The sequence below is a fragment of the Drosophila takahashii genome, chromosome 4 (assembly GCF_030179915.1).
Source record: "Drosophila takahashii strain IR98-3 E-12201 chromosome 4, DtakHiC1v2, whole genome shotgun sequence".
Lineage (NCBI taxonomy): Eukaryota > Metazoa > Arthropoda > Insecta > Diptera > Drosophilidae > Drosophila > Drosophila takahashii.
Window position 1 is genome coordinate 2,764,577 of NC_091682.1, and position 21,162 is coordinate 2,785,738.

Consider the following 21,162-nt stretch of genomic DNA (forward strand, 5'->3'; position numbering starts at 1 on the left):
TTCATGAACGAACATTCATATACTGATCTTTCGTACGTTTGAAATATACCATTAATAAGTATTTTTAACTAAAAATAACGTTATTAAATTTACGCACCCTCTTTTTCTGTTTGTTTGAAGTTTGGGTAAAGTTCTTCCTTCTAGCTCTATCTCGAAATGACGACGCTGTATGTACGGACCAAAAACATATGTTCTTACATATTTATACCTCTATACACTTCCTAACGAAATGGAAAGTCTTTTCTAGTAGGTCTAGAAAGTCTATACGAGAGCGTATTTTTACATGACATGGTTATAGGGCAACCTGAAGCGATTACTTTTTTCGAGTCGCTTAAAAATGGAAATGGCTTCTTCACATTGAAAGGTTTATTATGATAATGCCATACTAGAGGGTAGAAAATCGAAATGAGAATAAATCTGTAACCCCTATTCCATCTATATTTTCTCAAAATAATTGAGAGTAGGTGTAAGTTACTGAGCCGGGGTCGAGTGTGTCGAAGTCCGATTATTATGAGATAATATAAAGTACTCGGCTTCGGCTTAAGCACCCTTCGCTAGTGATAAAGAATTGTTCTGTCGCACAGATCGCTCACTAGCGTGCTCATCTGTTCATTTGTGGGTATGTGTATATTTATTTACAGGGCACACACTTATATGTATATACCTAATTTCTATGTACTACGTGCCGATGTGAGAGTTCTCGATTTATTCGAGGTATTTAAAGTGAGTGTTTTCACATAATCCGGCTTAATTCGTAGTCAGCGGTCATCGTATTCGTATCTGTCCAATTCGCGGTCGGTCTATGTGTTTCTCAATTCAAATCGTATAAACAAAGTGAAATAATATCTGTGCTGTTTAAGGTAAAAATGTATATTTTTGCTTTATAATAAGTAGACTTTCAAATATTTAATACAAATTGTGCTGTTTCATATCCCCAGGCTATCCCTAAGGGGCCCAGCGCGATGGCTAGGATAAAAAACAATTGCGTTTTGATTGGAATCATCCTGACTGTGTTATTAACAATAGCAGCAAATGCCGGTAAGTGCAATAAACTGTTGTTAAAACATTAAATCCTGAGCTCGCAATTTTCATTAGGAAAATATGTAGAACAAGAAAGGAAGTTAACTTCGGCCAGCCGAAGTTTAAATAGCCTTTTTACATTTTCAAAAATCAAAACGCCTACTTTCTACAAAGTTACAATAGTTTTTCTATTATTTTTTGATTATTCCAATGGGAGCCATAAGATATAGTGGTCCGATCCGGCTCGTTCCGACATATGTACTACCTGCAATAGAAAGAAGGCTTTTGGGAAAGTTTCATCGCGATAGCTTTAAAACTGAGGTACTAGTTCGCACAGAAACGGACAGACGGACAGACTGACAGACGGACAGACGGACTCGGCTATTGATGCTGATCAAGAATATATATCAGGGACCGTAAATAATCATTATTTGAGATTTTTATTTTGAAAAGACTACTGTGATATTTTGTTTTAAACGTCAAAAATAACGTTCTTTTTACTCTTGTCCACAAAGTATATGCGTTTTAACAAATCTGGAAAGCAAATTAACTGTTATTTGTTCATGTCTATAAAGTGCATAAAAACCAGTTAAATTGTTGATTAAAACTTGTAAAAACCTCAGTAGGCCTTTTAAAATAAAAATCTCAAATAATGATTATTTACGGTCCCTGATATATATACTTTATGTGGTCGGAAACGTGTCCTTCACTGTGTTGCAAACATCTGACTGAAATCATAAAACCCTCTGCAAGGGTATACAAAAAATATTGCAATAAATGCTGTCTTATTCTCAAATTCAATCTGCTAAATTATTTTGTATCCAAATTTTACAAAAACCACTTGTTTTAACGAGGTTAAGGAGGGATATGGTTTAACATTTGATTGGTTTATATTGTCTTGAAAATGGCCATTTCTGATAAACAATCTTAGCGCCAAAACCGATTGCTGCACCATTTTTTACTCAATTTCTATGCAAAACAAGAGAGAACGCTGTAGTCGATTGCCTCGACTATCAAATACCCGTTACTCATCTAAGTAAATGGGAGAGTCCATCTTTAGGATACCAGCAAAGCGACTGCTTAAAAACGCGCCATCTAGCGGAAAAGCCATTCAAACCAAATGGCTTTACCTTTTACAGAATATGGAAGGGTGTGGGTGCCAGGTTTTTTCAAAAATACTTTAAGGCGATTGTGGGCGTAGAGTGGTAGTTATATTTGGTGAAAAGTATGTAACAGGTAGATGGAAGCATTTGTTAAAGTATATATATTCTGATCAGGACCACTAGCCGAGGTGATCTTGCCATGTCCGTCGGTCCCTGCTAACGCTATGATCTCGGAGACTATAAGTGTTATTTCTTCTGGGCAAGTTTGTTACCATAAAATGTTTGTAAATAAAAATAAAAAAAAAATTTAATATTTTATTAAATTAAAATCTGGTAGACTAATTTAATTTAATCAACAGCTAAAGCATAACTTTCGCTTAAATAATTGTTATTGGTTAACACTAAACTAATAACATGAATAAAGTTTTAGCAAATTGTAATGCGTTGGCCTGTGTAATTTGTATCGTTTTTATACCCGTTACTCGTAGAGTAAAAGGGTATATTGTATTCGTGCAAAAGTATTTAACAGGTAGAAGAAAGCGTTTCCGACCCTATAAAGTATATATATTCTTGATCAGGGTCACTAGCCGAGTCGATCTATCCATGTCCGTCTGTCTGTCTGTCCGTATGAACGCAGAGATCTCGGAAACTACAAAAGCTAGAAAGTTGGGATTATCCACACATATTCTTGGGCTTCCTCTAACGCCTAAAATCGCACACTAACGATTCTATAATGTGTATTTGTGTTGTGTATATTTATACCTATCAAAATGTAGAAGACATTTTCACCATTCATTAAAAAGTTATGCGTAATTAAAATTTTATATATCCATCTCCCTCGCACTCCATTTAGCTGAGTGACGGGTATTAGATAATCGGGATACTCACCCGACTACAGCGCTCTATGGGGCATTCGGCCAGTTTTTATACCCGTTACTCGTAGAGTAAAAGGGTATACTAGATTCGTGCAAAAGTATGTAACAGCTAGAAGGAAGCGTTTCCGACCCCATAAAGTATATATATTCTTGATTAGGGTCACTAGCCGAGTCGATCTAGCCATGTCCGTCTGTCCGTCTGTCCGTCTGTCTGTCTGTCTGTCTGTCTGTCTGTCCGTCTGTCCGTCTGTATGAACGCTGAGATCTCAGAAACTACAAAAGCTAGAAGGTTGAGATTTCCCACACATATTCTTTGGCTTCTTTCGCAGCGCAAGTTTATTTTAGCCGAGCGCCACGCCCCCCCTAACGCCCACAATCGCCTACTAACGATTTTAAAATGGGTCCTGCGCCCACATCTTTAAAGATTTCCGAGAAGTATAAATGCATTTTTGTTGTGTATATTTATACCTATCGAAATGTAGAAGACATTTTTCAAATCGGACCATTCATTAAAAAGTTATACGCAATCAAAAATTATATATCTATCTCCCTCGCACTCCCTTTAGCTGAGTTACCATTATTAGTCGGGACACCAACCCGCGTTCGCACTCCCTTTAGCTGAGTGACGGGTATTAGATAGTCGGGACAACAACCCGACTATAGCGTTCTCTCTTGTTTTTTGTGCATTAATGTGTTTTTTACAAGTATTCAAATTTTTAAAACATTATTGAACACGTATTAAGAATAGATCAAAATGAAATGTTAAGTTAACAGTCCAATGTTAAAATAACAGCTGTTAAAGTCAGGCGCAGCAAGCGAACACAGAGTGTTCATACTTTGCTTGATTTTGCAGTGCATATGTAAATTAATATCTCTTCAACGACAAGACGTAGAACCATAAAACTTGAAATGGATATTCATTAAAACTGTCCTTACTTTGTGTTAATACTACTGTGATGCTTATTTCGTGAGTGTATTTGTAGCAATGGCTTCATATACCAAGTAGTCTCTCTTAATACGTTTGGAAAAAGAAAGTTCCACTTTGAATAGAGATTAGTAAAAATGTTGAAATTTGTTGAGCCTGAGGGTTGAATCATTTTAAAGAGGGGTAAATTCTCGATTTGGGACATCCAGTCTTAATGTGCACTTTTTGCGACTTTAAGAGAAATTCAATTTTTACGGCACTGCCAAAAATGGTCAAATTAACACTTTATTTGTCTTCTTCTTGTTTTGTAAGATGAAATGTTAAATAAATTTAATGCAAAAGTGTTCGCCATAACATTACATTTGATTTAAAAACATTCCGCGTCTTATTTTCATGAAAATATTTGTTTATACGGCATATCCAGTATTTGGCATACAAAAATGTCGGATTTTACAGGAAAAAGTCAATATCTCTTCAAAGAAGAAAGTTTTCAAAAAAATGTTTTTTTGTTTGTTTTAATATGTTTCTTTATTATTAGAAACCATAAACCATAGGTTTAAGAAAAAAATTTTTTTTTTTGAATAAATTTATTATAGTGTTTAATTTTTGCTCAAAAAGATGTATTTAATTATTATAAACATATTTCAAAAAACCAAACTCAAAAAAGTTGCTTTGTTTTGGAATTAATATTTAATGCCAAAAAACAGGTCAAATGCCATATAGTGCAGCGTTCTCTCTTATTACCGTTACTCGTAGAGTAAAAGGGTATATTGTATTCGTGCAAAAGTATGTAACAGGGAGAAGGAAGCATTTCCGACCCTATAAAGTATATATATTCTTGATCAGGGTCACTAGCCGAGTCGATATAGCCATGTCCGTCTGTCCGTCCGTCTGTCCGTCTGTATGAACGCTGAGATCTCGGAAACTACAAAAGCTAGAAGGTTGAGATTTTCCACACATATTCTTGGGCTTCCTACGCAGCGCAAGTTTATTTCAGTCGAGCTCCACGCCCCCTCTAACGCCCACAATTGACCACTAACAATATTAAAATGTATTTGGCGCCCACAGCTTTAAAGATTTCCGAGAAGTATAAAACACAATTTTTGTTGAGTATACTTATACCTATCGAAATGTTGAGGACATTTTTCAAATCGAACCATTCAATAAAAAGTTATACACAATAAAAAAATGGTATATATCCATCTCCCTCGCACTCCCTTTAGCCGAATGACGGATATTAGATAGTCGGGACAACAACCCGACTATAGCGTTCTCTCTTGTTTTTAAATGGATTTCGGTGACACCTCGTAATTGGATCGTACTAATACATCGTTAATTCACTCATTCTTTTTGGTTTTAACATCAATTGTTGGTTGTTATTGGCAAATTTTGACAAAATTTACTTTGGCACGATAAAGGTAAATTTATACGGCTTTGAATTAATTAAAAACAGAATTAAATACAACATAGGGGAGATGTCTGTAGGTTGGTACACCTTTTGTTTTTTATCTGCCATTTCGACATTCGCTTATGAAACTTCACGCAGTAGGTATCAATCAAAAGATTAGTCTTTAATAAAAAAAAAATGGTTTACTCGTCCTTATGTTAGCGCAGGTAGGGACAAATTTTGTCTCGGTACTTCATCCAACGAGCAAAATTTGTGCGGTTGGATTGTGCGCAAGTGTTGCCAGACATTTGAGCGTTGTCAATCTGGTTCCACTCTTCATTCGAAAACAGGGTATTCTATTTACAGTTAAATACAAATCAAAATTGTTAATGTCATCCAATTGATTTTAAAATGAATTCCCGAGCGATTTATCTTCAAACTCGGTGGGATATCGTCGAATAGTCTGAAGTGCGAACCTATCGGCGCAGATATCACGACCAAAGAAATTACTTCGAACATTACAGTAATGAAGAATTTTTTAAAAGGGTTCTCTTAAGAAAAAGCGGTAAAATTTGTTTTACAAAAAAATGTTTTGCGACTTGAATTTAAAGTAAAGCAGTAAGTGCATTCATTTGATTTAACTAATTCCATATAATCACAAACCATTATTATCGGGAAACGATAATACATGGGTTAAGCTTCTAATAGCTCTTAGATTCTACGCAAGCGGCAGTTTTCTTATAACTGTAGGCAATTTTTGTGGTGTTAGCGTGGCCACTGCCAGTCGAGTTGTTAAGGGCGTTAATTTTGCTATAGCGTCTTTTTCAAAACAATTTATGAAGTACCGGCGTATTAAAGATCTTCAAGAAAATGTTGTTGATTTTTATAAAATAGCCAAGTTTCCGAAAGTCCAAGATAGGAGCCATAGATTGCACGCATGTAAGAATTCAATCTCCCGGAGGCGATTCCGAAGACACCAGTTCTACAAGAATTGTGTCGTGTTCATCGGTATAATTTTTACCGCGAAACTTTCTTTCTGCCGACATTGTTTTTTATTAGTTTGAAATTTTGTTTATATCATCAGCTGTTAGTATGACTGTTTTATGGTATTTTTCGATAGTTTTTCGATTAATTTTTGACAATTAGTTAACTCTTCTATTGTGGGCCTGCCACCCAGTCTCAAATTAGTGCGCCTTTAATTTGGAGTTTTAAATGACGGACGAGAAAACGAAAACTGATTTGCCACCGGGATAAATTTATCCTTCTATTAGCTAAATTTTACTTTGCAGGACGGACGAGAAAACGGCCCTTAAGGTGACTTTTATACTTTTTAAGAACTAGTATCCGTATAAACAAACCGCAAAAAATGTTGGTACTTGCCGTATTAACTGAAACAAACTAGCGCTGCGTAGGAAGCCCAAATATATATATGGCTAATCCCAACTTTCTAGTTATTGTAGAGCGTGACGCTTGGCTGAAACAAACTTGCGCTGTGTAGGAAGCCCTAGTATAAGTGTGGTTAATTCCAAAGGCCTATATATTGTACTAGCAGGGTCTGGAGGCCGCAGCTTCGCCTGAGGAAATTAAAATTGAAAATTAAGCATTGCTTTATCTTTGGTACTTATTTTAAATTTAAAAAATTTCTAATTTTTATTCTATAAACCGAGAAAAGATTTTATCAGAACTTTTTCCCTTGATATCCGTAAAAATAAAAATATTTTGTCCTTTGAAAACTACTTAAAAAAACATGTGTCTTTTTTAAATCTTTTTAAAATTATTATGGATTGTTTGCATAAGTTAACAGATGGACAAAACAGAAACAAACAGATTCCTTTTTCGACACAAATCCTTACACTTATTTCATTCAAAACATTAGTATTTTGTCCAAAACATATTATTTATATATAGAATGTCATACTGCGTTGAGCATGTAATTAAATTCCCAATCCATTGCCATTAAAGCCTACACACAAAAAAATTTGATTGGTAAAATTGACCAACAAAGATAGTTACGTAACTATTAAAATTGTTACGTGTATTTTGTTTTTGCTTTGGGTTTGTGTCTTTGCTAATTGTGTGTATTTTGTTGTTGTGAAATGACTATTTACTTAGTAGAATTGACAATTTTGCTGGTTGGGGCCTGTTTGACAATTATTACAGTTGATTTTACCAAGTTTTTTTTTTGTGTGTAGAAACATTATTTGAAAAAAATTTCTTTAAGAAAAAAATAGATAGGATACGAATTTGATTAAATTTACATGTTAAAAATATTAAACTCTTTTTCAATTTTGGAGAGTTTTGACTATTGCTGTCCCGCTCTTACCCAGATAAATTTATGCATTTTTTTGTATGAATTAAGAGTGCAAAAATATGAATTTCAAAGCAGTACTTTATCGAAAACAAAGCAAAAAACTGCCAAAATATGGATTATCACGCCGCTTAAGTATGTAATTAATTTCCAAATCGATTAGCGTTTAACTCTGGAAAAAAACTTGTATTCTTAAAAAAAATTGCTAAAAGTTTTACATAGCTCTCCAACAACCAATATAATAATTGTGATTAAGATTTTAAAAATTTGAGGGAATATTTTTAATTTAAGTTCGCCTTGAAATGTTACAACCGCTTCAAAATGTGTTTACCCTTCGACAGTTAAAAAAAATTAATGTCTCCAATTCTTATTTTAAAAAAATGAATGCCAGAGATAGGATAATTTTAGGCTTATTTTTATTTCATCGGTCCCTTAAAACAAATCCTGTTGATATTGGCCTTGCTACCTCGTTCTACAATTTCTATTTCTATTTTCTATTTCTATTTTTGGTTTTTTAAAGATGCAATTTTTAAACTATTTATTTAAACTATTACAAACCAAATACTCTTGGCGAATTTGCTACCGGGGGTTTTTGGAAGGTATCCACAGTAGACAACTATTATAAGGGAAACAAATATGCGGAGCAATGTTTTGCTTTATGTATTTGACTAATTTAAGAAAAGACATCAAGAAAGGCAATTCCAAATTACTGCATTTTATCATTGATATTTTGTTTCAGTATTTTTGTTTTCACATTAATTTTTCACCTTGATTAGAATTATATTAATAATAGGGAAGGCAGGTGGGCGGGGAAGCCGTGAATCAAATTGTTTAAACATTTGAATTTGTTTAAACAATATGAGCACGTGTAATAAAGAGCAAGAGAATAACTTGGTTTGAATATTTAATGTTCTTTTAATATTATCAATGCGATTTGAATTTTAGTTCACAAAAATCGGTTACAAAATGTCTTATGTAAGTATGTTGTGGAAACGTAAATGAAATATTCTTTTAGCAAAAGGATATCAGTATTATCTTGAATTTGAATTTGAGCGAATATCAATTCCTTAGTCAGCTGCAATGCACACACACAAACGTACACACGCATATACATATGTATCTAATGGCTGTGTGTGTAAAATACGCATTTTTTTGATATATTTATTTTGTGCGTGTGTGTGTACATAGCAGAGCAAATCATTGTTTGTTTTTGTTTTTTACAAATCCAAAGTTTGTCGATAACTCAACATTTGAAAACTAATAAATAGTTTGCTGATCGGTCTTTTGCATTTAAAAAAACAGAAGCAATTTTAAGGAAAATTTCGACTGTAAAATTCAGCTTAATGGGATTTCTGTAAGGTCTACCGATATTTTAAAATTTAACGTTTACTTAAGAAAAAGGCGCAAAAGAAAAGATTTGCGATATAATCGATTTTTTTTTGGCTGTGGTATTTTCATTTTCCCCTTGCGCGGTCACACTTAAATTGCGACAGAAGGACATACATATGTACATACATACATGCGCCAGCAGAACATACATACAAACATATGGGGACGCGTGACATCAGGTTAGCCAAATTTGAAAATATTGGGGACTTGGTTAAGGATGCTGAATCTCCAAGAAATTTAAATGCAGTTATTTGCGGGTATGCCATAAGATTATGAACATCACATTTTTAAACCATTTTAACAACATTTATAACAGAGAAATGGCAAAAGAAAGAATTTAAAAAAAAACAAATCGAATTTTGGGGCACTTTGGGGTCGTTTTTTGTTCTAAAAAGTACCCCTTACGCGGCTCCTAATAATTTTAGTAATTACTGTGATTTTTCTAGATTTTTAGGTCAATCCGTTCTGGGTGGAATTTGCTACTGACCGTTTTTTAATCATGACAAATATTGATATAGATAGATAGATTTTTCGAGATCGACTCGGCTAGTGATCCTGATCAAGATTACATAGGGAAGAGGTCTGTAGGTTGAGACGGTATGTAAGTTGAGACACTCAATTTTCTCAAAACTTATCCACTAATCCTTTTTAGTGACAAAACTTTTGGGGAAAACATTATAAGCCAGGCTCTAGCCAGATTAAAGCTGTGAGAGCCGTGTACCATTTTTCACCAAAAAAGTTTTTGTCTACATTTTTCAAAATTCCATTTAAAATTAATAACGTCCTTAAATTAACTTGGTAAGAGATTTAAAACATTAGTATATTAACTGTTAACTAATTAAAAAAGAATCAGAACAAAAGTTATTAATTTTTTCCCGAAACATCCCATTTTGTGTAAGTTGAGACACTTTGAGCGTGTAAGTTGAGACACCCGTTACACGCCTTAGGCCAACAGAGGTCGCTTTCTGCCTAGTACATTTCTTTGATATTAGGGGAAAAGTGAATGTTCAAAGAGCCTTTTGATTTTAATTGTTATTTGGTCTAAGTTCTTAAAAAATGGATGGGAAATAATTTAGGACGAACTAAAATTGATTAAATTAACATAAATAAATAGTTCCTTATAGTTTGGAGTACTTTTTGTGTGAGTATTATTGACTTTTAAAAGTGTCTCAACTTACAGATCTCTTTTTCAAAATGTCGTTTTTTGGGACTTTTCAAATTAAGCTAATAGACTAACCTTTCGATCAGTACCAAATGCGTAAAGTTTCATAAGTGAATGTCGAAATGGCAGATTAAAAACAAAAGGTGTACCAACCTACAGACCTCTCCCCTATACTTTATTGGGTCGAAAACGCTTCCTTCCCGTATTGCATATTTTCCGACGAATACAATATACCCCTATACTCTACGAGTAACGGGTATACAAATAATTTTACATTTTATTTCTTACTTGGCACAAATTTATAAAGCACTGACTTAATTTTATTGTTTTTTTCTAATTATAGAAAACACTTGCAATCTAGGATGTCCAAAATGTGAGTCACGTGAATTTAAAATATATTTATTGGGATACTAAAAAGTGTTACTTTTTCTTAGCGGACGATGGACTATTGAAATACACACCTGGCAATTTCTATGACTACTCCTTCGACAGTATTTTAACAATTGGACTGAGTAGCGGGGTTTTTAGCGAATCCGATGACACCAGTCTCAAAGTGTCCGGGTCAGCGAAAATTTTTTCGAAAGGAAACTGTGGGTATACGCTACAGCTCAGTGCTGTGAAGGTGTCCAACACGAAAGAGTCCGTGGAGAAGAAAATTTTGAACAGCATTCAGAAGCCAGTGCAGTTTACACTGGTCAGTGGACTTCTGGAGCCGCAAATTTGCTCCGACTCCAGCGATTTGGACTACTCGCTGAATATTAAGCGTGCAGTTATTTCATTGCTGCAATCGGGAACAAAGGCGGAACATGAGGTTGACGTATTTGGCCAGTGTCCCACACATACTTCAACATCCAAATTAGGTAACGCGAATATAATTACAAAGGTTCGCAACTTAAACAGCTGTGCACACAGGGAGCAAATAAACAGCGGTCTGGTGTCCGGAAAAGTGAACGAAAAAGCTGGGATTACGTCCAGTCTGCTGTTACAGGCGAATTATATAAAAGAGTCAAAGATTGTGAACAGTCTAATTGAAAACGTTCAGCTGACGGAAACATACAAGTTTATTGGGACCACTAAGGGAAATTCCGAAATCAGTGCAAAGGTAGTAACAACACTAAAACTTAAAAATCCTACCGGGGCCAAAGCAAACTCACCAGCTACAGGATCCACTGTCAGAAGCGTGATTTTCCAGAGACCAGAAACCTACACATCCAAAAATATAAACGCTTTGAAAACGGCACTATCAGACCTTGTGGACTCAACAGGCGATTATGTAAAAAAGGAAAGCGGAAAGAAGTTCGTTGAGTTTATTAGGTTGCTCCGTCAATCCGATAGTGAGACTTTATTAGAACTGGCTGCATATCCCCATCCGAATAAGGTCCTGGCCCGCAAAGTGTACTTGGATGGCTTGTTCCGCACGAACACCGCAGAATCAGCTAGAGTTGTACTAAAGCAGCTGGCTAAATTTGATGATAAGGAGAAGTTACTAGCCGTACTGTCGCTAAACTTGGTGAAAAGCGTGGACAAGGAAACACTTAATCAAGCGGCTGCTCAGCTTGTATTGAACGCGCCCAAGGAATTATATCTAGCTGTCGGTAACTTGGTTGCTAAATTTTGTTCAGGAAAAAATTGCCAAGGACCTGAAATCGAAGCCATATCTAAAAAGTTTTCGGATGGCCTGAAGCACTGTAAGCCAAATACCAAAAAGGAAGAAGAACGCATCGTGTATATTCTTAAGGGAATAGGAAATGCTAAGAGCCTAGGTGGCAACACGGCGGCTGTCCTTAGTGAGTGCGTCTCCACAGGCCGGTCTAATCGGATACGTGTAGCAGCATTGCAGGCATTTTCAACCATTGAATGCAATGGGTCGCTACAAACCAAGTCGTTGGAATTACTCAAGAACCGCAACGAGGATTCTGAGTTGCGCATCGAAGCCTATTTGTCCGCGATTTCATGTCCCAACGCAGAAGTGGCTAATCAAGTTTCTGATATAGTCAACTCCGAAACGGTTAACCAGGTCGGTGGCTTCATTTCGTCTAATTTAAAGGCCATTCGCGACTCGACAGATGCCAGCCGAGAGCAGCAAAGGTACCATTTGGGAAACATTAGAGTGACTAAGAAATTCCCTGCGGACTACAGGCGATATAGTTTCAACAATGAGGTTTCATACAAACTGGAATCCCTTGGCGTTGGAGCCAGCTCTGATTACCAATTAATATATTCGCAACATGGATTCTTGCCCCGGTCATCTCGTATCAATATAACAACTGAAATTTTTGGAACTAACTTCAACATATTCGAAGCAAGCGTACGACAAGAAAATCTTGAGGATGTGTTGGAATACTATCTCGGACCAAAAGGGTTGTTAAACAAAGATTTTGATGAAATTGTCAAGATCATTGAAGTTGGAAACAGCGCAGCTGCTGGAGCTGGTGGTCGGGCCCGACGCTCAATAGCCGAAGATGTTGCTAAGACATCGAAGAAATATAAAACCTATGGTAGCAAAAATGTGCAAGATCTCAATTTAGATATATCATTGAAGCTCTTTGGCTCGGAATTGGCATTTTTAAGCCTTGGTGACAACATACCAAGTACACTGGATGATATCATAAATTACTTCTCAGCTTCGTTTGAAAAAGCAAAACAGGAATTATCTTCGTTTGAAAAGCAACTCAGCAGTCATCACCTATTCCTCGATACAGACTTTGCCTATCCAACTAGTATTGGAGTACCTCTGGAACTCGTGGCTCAAGGCTTTGCAGCTACCAAGATTGATCTTGCTGTTAACCTTGATATCAATGCAATTCTTGAACAGAACTGGCAGAAGGCCAAGTATAGGTTAAAGGTGGTTCCAAGTGTTGATGTTAATGTCAACCTTCAAGTGGGCTTCAATGCCCAAGTACTGTCCACCGGCCTCCGTGTGGTATCATCTGCGCATTCCGCGACTGGAAACGATGTAACCGTAGCGGTTATCAAGGATGGGGAAGGCTTTAATCTCGACGTCGAACTGCCACGTGAAAAACTTGAGCTTATTGATATTAAAATTGACACAGAACTTTATGTAGCCGAGCAGGACAAACAAAAAGCAGTTGCTCTTAAAGGAAGCAAGAAGAATAAGAATTCTCAGCCCAGTGAGATATGTTTTAACCAATTGGAAGTCGTTGGCCTAAACATTTGCATTGAGAGTTCAACGAGCTTGAGTGATCTTCAAGTTGGCAACGGTAATGATGCAGAGAGGGGACTTGCTATTTCGGACCAATTTCATTTATCTAAACCATTCAGCTTGGCCATTTACATGACTGCTGAACGCAAATTTACCTTCAAAGGAGTTCACACAAATGAGCCTGCCGGCCAGAAGTGGAAGCTAGATTATTCCACTCCTGGATCCAAAGTTTCTCATGACACAAGTGTTGTTTTCGAGCTTGGATCAAAGCCTAGGACTTATGGTAGATTATCCTTCGATAATTCCCAATACCACTTTGGAGTTGAAGCTGGTGTAAACAATGACAATAGCGAATTGGTGTTATATGGTCAGTACGAACAAGATAGGGACATAAAGAAAAGTAAGATCGGCCTTAGCAAGCACGGAAATGAATATAAGCCTTTGATTGAAATTCAAGACAATAATGGTATCTCAAACAGCATAAACGGGTATCGCGCAGATGGTAAAATTGTTGTTAAGAAAACCAGTGATAGGCTAACAAGATATAATTTTGAAAACTTCCAAGTGTCGAATGCGAACAACGCCCGTATAATTGTAAATGGATGGACTGATGTTGGACAAAGTTCATTGAACTCTGAACTTCGTATCGCTTCAGACCAGCAGTCATTCTTGATCAAGGGAAATTTCGAACTGGAGAACGGTCAGTATGCAGCAGGTTTCTTTATAAACGATGAGCGAACACCCGAAAGTGTGTATGGAAGCTCTGTACACTTGACAATAGCTGATCAGTCGTATGCCCTTAAGGCTAATGGCAAAGCTGCGAGTTGGTCCATTGATAGCGATGTTGGTTTTAAGTTCCAAAGAGACAGTGATTCCAATTCTTTACGTTCAGGTTCACTTGTGCAAAATGTGGAAGTCCAGCATAAAAATAAGCGAGTGGGAGCAGTTAAGGTAAAGTCCACTTTTGACGTAAATAAATTGGATCTCGACGTGGAAATTTTACGTGAGCAAAAAATCGGTTCTCTTGACGTCAAATACAAGAGCAATCAGCGACACGTGCAAGACTATTCCCTGGAGGCCAGTGCAAAACTCAACAAATACTCTATCGATGTTGTATCCAAATGCGATTTTAACGGAAACACTTATGTTGTCGACAACACTATTACAACTAGTTGGGGAACTGTGCTATCTGCGAAGGGTGAATTAGGCCAACGATACACTGCCCAAGACATCAAAGTTGACCTTCAGGGCAGTGTTCAAGTAAGTGATAAAGACAAATCTACCCAATGGACACTCAAAGTAGTAGGCACCCCTGACAAAACCAGCAGTGACTTCAGGATTAGCCGAGATTCCGCGGAGCTTGTCAAATTAACTGGTGAGTCTCAGCATCCACAAGACAAAATATCCGCGGCAAAGCTTAATCTTATTGTTAAGAATCAATTAACTGCTAAAGGCGAGTTCCGCGTAGCGAAAAATGGCAAGGGTGACTTGACGGCCACATTTGAAACTCTAAAGACTGAACCGAAGCATAAACTAGAAGTTGAATCCAAATTTCACATTCAAGCTCCCAAATACGATATTGATACGAGCATAACGCTAGATGGAGAAAAGAAATTGCACTTTAAGTCTGAAAACACCATAGATAAGTTAAAGTTTTCTACTAAAAATATTGGCGAGTCAAACGACAAAAAAATTGCTTTCGATGCCAGTGGAAGTGTTAAAGGAGAATTGCGATCAAATGGCGAAATACAAGGAACTTTTGCATTTACCACTCCCGATGGGCGAGTCATAGACGGTAGTGTCAATCGTAAGTCTTCAACAAATGCCAAAACTGGTGTGGTTCAAGGCAACATGGATGCTCATATTAGTGATACACCATCTGGCAGTAACAAAAAAAGATCAATTACACTAAAGGGAAAACTGGACCGGCTTAATCCTAAAACAAAGGAATTTTCCGCAAGTAATTCGTTAGTATACACGGCATTGGATGGAGAGAAGTCTGAGCTAAGCTTCCAAATTAAGCAGCAACTTAACGGCGAAGCTAAAAACTTGGATATTAACCTTAGAGCCAACGGAAATCCACTTCCTCAACCCATTGAGGCTGCAGTTGTCTTAGGCGAGTACAGTGCTCAGCACGCTTTGGTTAGCATCACTACTAAATATGGGGAGCTCTTCTCAATTAGTGCAAATGGAAAGTACGATAACAAGCAAAACAATTTACCAGCTGCATATGAGTTCCAAGCTAACGTCGAAATCCCAAAATCCAGCTTAAAGTCCGTGGAAATTAAAAGTCATGGAAGCCTGTTAAAACCATCTACGGGTGATAGCAACGGTGCCTACAAAATTGAGTTTTTCTTGGATTCAAAAACCGGCCAGGGACAATATGCTCGTGTCAACACACTATGGAACGGTACGCCTAATGATGGAAAATATGATTTTGAAGCCCAAACCAATAACATGGAGTCTCCATTGAAATTCAGTGGCAACTACCAGCGGGAGCAAACAGGCAGCTTAAAAGATGGTGACCTTAACGGCAAGCAAAAGTACATATTTAATGCACAGTATGGAAAGCAATACGTAAAGACGGACGCATCTCTCTCTTTTGGGGCCGAGAAAGTAGATATAATATATGTGCTTGATTCCAGCTTCGAATCTGCAAAGGACATCAACGTTAATATCCGCACTCTTAAGTCTGTTGACGACTCGACGTATGAAGTCAGTGTACAAGCCAAACAGGCTGATAAGTCATACGGTTTGGACACAAAATTGTATCGGGCGACCCATAAGAAAGGTGTAGATATTCGTTTGAATTTGTTAAAGGAAAAACCTATTATAATCACGAGTATTGCCGAAGTGTTGGGAGAGCGAAAGGGAAAGGTTACCTTTGAAGTAGAAAACTTGGCTGAATTGGACATAAAATTAAGCAGCGAAGCTTCGTACGTCAGCATTGACGATTTCTATCTTGTTGGCAGTTGGAGCTCGAAGAAATTAAAACTTGATGGTTACGAACTTGAAGCACGCGCTCAGGGTAAGAATATTAAAGTGCAACTTAAGAACGTGAGTGGCGTAATATTCCTAGGAACAGCCACATATGCTCTTAAAAAGGAACAAAATAAGGCTATTATTGATGGTCAAGGCCAAGTGCAGTATCAAGGAAAATCACATAGTGGTAGTTTTAAGTTGACCCGCCAGCACTTTGATGTTAACACGGATAAGGAGGTTGGTTTCTCGTACACGTTCAATGGTAATTTTGGAAACAAAAACGGCCTATCCACAATTAAGATTACAAACAAGGAATTCAACACGAAGTTCTCCATTTGCGAAGAAAAGAGACAATGCACAAACATTCAAGTGCAATCACTTGTAAGCATAGATGATCAAAAACTGGATGGCGTGGAACACTCCACCCTAATCCTGGTTGATCTCCGTGAGCTTGGATATCCATACGAGTTTGAGTTAAAGTCCCAGAATACACGCCAAGGATTTAAGTACCAATACCATCTAGATAGTTTTATTATAACCGGAAATAACTTGAAGTACCAACTAACAGCAAACGTTCAGCCCACGTCATCCACTGTTAAACTAACTCTTCCAAAACGTCAAGTTTTGTTCGAAACCGCGCAGAAAATACCGACGGATGGAAATATTTTTGGCCATTATGAGCAATCGGCTTCATTCTTTATTGACAAGCTGCAAAGACCCGACGATGTGGTCCGTGTTTCTGCTATTCTTGACGTTTCGGGCAAAGAACGCGTTGCCCTAAACGCCAATGGTGAAATTAAGCTTGAGCACCCAACTATTCGCCCATTGAGTATTTCGGGAAGGCTTAATGGTAATGTAGATCAACAAGTCGCAAGTGCTGAAGTAGTATTTGATATTTTCCGAATTCCGGAACAAAAGGTTATTGGAAGCAGCGAATTGCGTAATTCGCGTTCCAGCAATGGCTTCAACATTGCGTCTACTACAACTGTCAAGTCTGCTGGACTTAAGTTCCAGTACCAAATAAACACCAACGCGGCAGTTGATACTGAGGCCCAGGAGTACAATTTTGGCCTGGAACTCAATAATAACGGAGACATCAATGTTAAGGCGATATCGGTTTTGAATAAGGAAAAGTTGGAAATCTCTTTAAGCGAATCAAATAAGCAGATAATTCAAATAGTTGGCGACATTAATAGGCAAAAACGAGTTGCAAAATTTACAACGAAGGTCCAAGTTCTTGATAAAACTCCAATTGAAATTGCCAGCGAGATACAACCTACTTTTGCTAAGATTTCACTAAAGCGTCAGGATTTCATTGACGGCAATGCAGAAATCAAATTGGGCAAGGAATTCAAATTTGATGTTTCTGGTAGCGGCAAACCATTATTCAACGGGCGTGTGGCTTTGGATGCAACCAACTTTTTGCAAACTAACTATGTTTTTAATGACGACGAGGTTAATGCCTTCTTGGTAAGAATAAATAAATTAAATCCCTTTTTTTAACTAATGTTATATTTATTTATTTTACCAGCTTAACGCTGAAACCGAAGTTAATAAAGATTCGGAATATATTGCTAAGAACATCAAAGAGCGTTTCGAAAAACTACGGCAAGCCACTGATAAAAATGTTAAATTGGCAAAGGAAGCTACTCCTGATTTCTCGAAACTGAAGGGTCAATTGGTAGAAAATTCAAAGGGTCTCATTCAAGAGCTTGAGGCAGATCCATCAATCGCACCGATTATTGATGGCATGTAAGTAATTTAATAAATTGAATCCTAATATATAAATCATGACTTTTTCTCTTACATTTTTTCTAGACGTACCGCATTTGAAAAAATAACCGGAATAATTGATGATTTAAGCAAGGCAATATCGGAAACCTTTGAAAAGATTCAAAAGTCGTTTGTTGAAATTTATGATAAGCTGCAAGCTCTTTGGAAGGACTCGCTCCTCAAAGCGTGGGAAGATTTTGTTTTGACTGCAAACAAACTAATTGGTACTCTGCGTAATGAATTAATCAAGGCTTACACAAAGACAGTTAAAAATCTTCTTTCTGCGCTGGAGAAGTATGGACCGGCACTGAAAAACTATGGAAAAGCTGTCGCTGAAACTTTGAAACCAATCAATGATGCGGTTCAAGAAGTAGTTAAAGTTGTGGTTCACGCGGTTGAAGGTATAGTCGAAGAACTTAAACAGTATGCCGCGAGCCTTCCATCATTTGAGAGTATTCGTAATGAAGTTAATGACAAAGTTAAAACCCTTAAACTCATTGAAAAGGCTACAGAGTTTGTGAACAGTCTTTTTGATCAGTTGAGCATTCTACCGCAAACTCCAGAGACTACTGAGTTCCTTCAAAAACTGCACGATTACTTAAGCGCAAAATTAAAGCAACAACCAATTAATGACGAAAAGTCTCTTGAAGAACTCGGTAAGCTTTTAATTAAGGCCGCACGCTCCATTTGGGTCTCGATTAAGACCTCTGCTCCAGGGTCATCTGCCCATGCAATTGATTTCCAAACATGGTTCGGTTCTCTGACGCATTCCTTGGATTCCCTTGCTGTTCTTCCAACCATTCTTTCATTCCGATCCAGTACTTTAAATTATCTGCTAAATGAAAATTGGGACACTGTATTTAACAAAAATATACTAAAGTCATGGATATTCTTTAATGACTTTGAGCTTCGAGGTCATGTCGTCGATGGGCAGCACATCTTCACTTTCGACGGTCAGAATTTCGCATATCCTGGAAATTGCAAGTACATCCTAGCCCAAGACAGCGTGGACAATAACTTCACAATAATCGGTCAACTTGCAAATGGAAAGCTAAAGGCCATCACGCTTGTCGATCGGGATGGTAACTATGCCGAAGTAGCCGACAATGTGGCCCTGAAGATAAACGGAAACCCAGTTGAGTATCCTCAGCAATTATCTGGTCTTCATGCATGGCGCCGATTCTACACCGTTCACCTGCACTCTGAGTACGGAGTTAGTGTAGTGTGCACCACGGATCTGAAGGTCTGTCACTTCAACATTAATGGATTCTATACAAGTAAGACGCGGGGACTTCTCGGAAACGGCAACGCAGAGCCATACGATGACTTCTTGCGAATCGATGGCACGATTGCCGCAGACTCTGCCGCCCTGGGCAACGATTACGGAGTTGGGAAGTGTGCAGCGGTTGCGTTTGACAATGACCAAGTCAGTAGCCCGAAAAGAGAGGACATCTGTAGTGAGATATTCGGAATCGAATCACTCCTTGCCTTCCATTTCCCTACGGTTGACTCCAGACCTTACCGCCAGGCGTGTGACATTGCCCTTGCCAAAACAGCTGAAAAGGACAGGGAGGCTACTGCGTGTACGTTTGCGCTGGCCTACGGTTCTGCTGTCAAGCAGCTCCACAGGTGGGTACTGCTGCCACCGCGCTGCATCAAGTGCGTTGGACCAGTAGGACAACGCGATCTTGGAGATGAGTTTACTGTCAAGCTGCCAAACAACAAGGCGGACGTTGTGTTTGTCGTTGATATCAATGTGACGCCCGTGGTCCTGTCCAACCTAATAGCGCCTGCCATCAATGACATTCGCGAGTCGCTTAGGAGCCGTGGTTTCACAGATGTCCAAGTCGGTGTTGTTGTATTTGACGAGTCGAAGCGTTACCCCGCCCTGCTCACAAGCGAAAATGGGAAAATCAACTACAAGGGAAACTTGGCCGATGTAAAGCTAAATGGAGTGAAGAACTTCTGTGACGATTGCGTCGAGCAGATTATAACTGAAAAACGAATTTTGGATATTTACAACTCACTTAAGGAAATAGTCAAGGGCATTGCACCTCAGGCCGATGAAAAGGCGTTCCAATTGGCATTGGACTATCCATTCCGTGCTGGTGCAGCCAAGAGCATTATCGGTGTCCGAAGCGATTCTCTGGAATATAAAAATTGGGTAAGAAAGCGTTAACTTCTTACAAGTCTCTTTTATTTCGATCTTTTATGTTTTAGTGGAAATTTGTTCGAGCTCAATTAACGGGATCCGTTACCAAATTTGACGGTGCGCTTCTTCATCTTATTGCCCCAGTAAAGGCGCTTTCACTGGAAGGAGTACCAGCCGAAAAATTAATTGGTAGGATCTTGGATCTAAGCCGCGTTATATATATGATATCAGTAACGTTTGATTTTCACAGGCTTCAACTCTCGTTTGGTGGCCACTGTAGATGGAAAAGACCAAAAGAAGCGAACCAAACTGCAATTCGATAATGATATGGGCATTGACTTTGTCCTCAATAACGGCGGTTGGGTGTTTGCGACACAAAACTTTGACAAGCTAAAAGCAGCAGACCAAAAGAAAATGCTAAACCAGATTACATCATCCCTGGCAGATACTCTCTTCAAGACCGAAATCGTCAGCGACTGCCGCTGTCTGCCGGTCCATGGATTGCATGGCCAACACAAGTGCGTCATCAAGTCATCGACATTTGTTGCGACCAAAAAGCCAAAAGCTGCCTAAAATGGTATCATGTACATTGAACCTTAATCCATTAAAATGAAAAATCTTGCACCTAAAATATAAGTGAACAAAATAAATGAATTAAAACGTAAAAGGACTACCTAGTATTTTAAATACTCTGGTTTACAGAGTAACGGGTATCTGATAACACTATGCAGCATCAAAAATTCACCTCGATGGATGCTACATTTTTGGATTCGTTACGAATTCCCAAGTTAAACTGCATTTTCCAATAAGTTCCGCGACGCAAGGATTCTTAGCAAAACGACCTCAAAGTTCGAAAAATGCTGAAATTGGCTAACTTTGCGGAGTTCTCAGAGGCAAATGGATGCATGGTTTGATTCGATGTT

At 37.9% G+C, this 21,162-nt stretch overlaps 1 protein-coding gene across 1 annotated transcript; it reads left to right on the forward strand.

Moving 5' to 3' along the window:
• The first annotated feature begins 741 nt into the window (after nucleotides 1-741).
• Nucleotides 742-20,906, forward strand: apolpp (retinoid- and fatty-acid binding glycoprotein apolipophorin). Its single transcript, XM_044395378.1, has 8 exons — nucleotides 742-860; nucleotides 939-1,038; nucleotides 10,513-10,542; nucleotides 10,604-17,784; nucleotides 17,846-18,066; nucleotides 18,133-20,251; nucleotides 20,308-20,428; nucleotides 20,490-20,906. The coding sequence occupies exons 2-8, from the start codon at nucleotides 963-965 to the stop codon at nucleotides 20,810-20,812; spliced, it is 10,071 nt and encodes a 3,356-aa protein (XP_044251313.1). The 5' UTR covers nucleotides 742-860; nucleotides 939-962; the 3' UTR covers nucleotides 20,813-20,906.
• Nucleotides 20,907-21,162: the final 256 nt, after the last annotated feature.

Excerpts from the sequence above, each read along its gene's own strand:
- apolpp (XM_044395378.1), top strand. The coding sequence starts at position 963 with ATGGCTAGGATAAAAAACAATTGCGTTTTGATTGGAATCATCCTGACT. Across the intron at positions 18,067-18,132 it reads GCACCGATTATTGATGGCAT|ACGTACCGCATTTGAAAAAA; the intron begins GTAAGTAATTTA and ends CATTTTTTCTAG. Across the intron at positions 20,252-20,307 it reads CTCTGGAATATAAAAATTGG|TGGAAATTTGTTCGAGCTCA; the intron begins GTAAGAAAGCGT and ends TTTATGTTTTAG.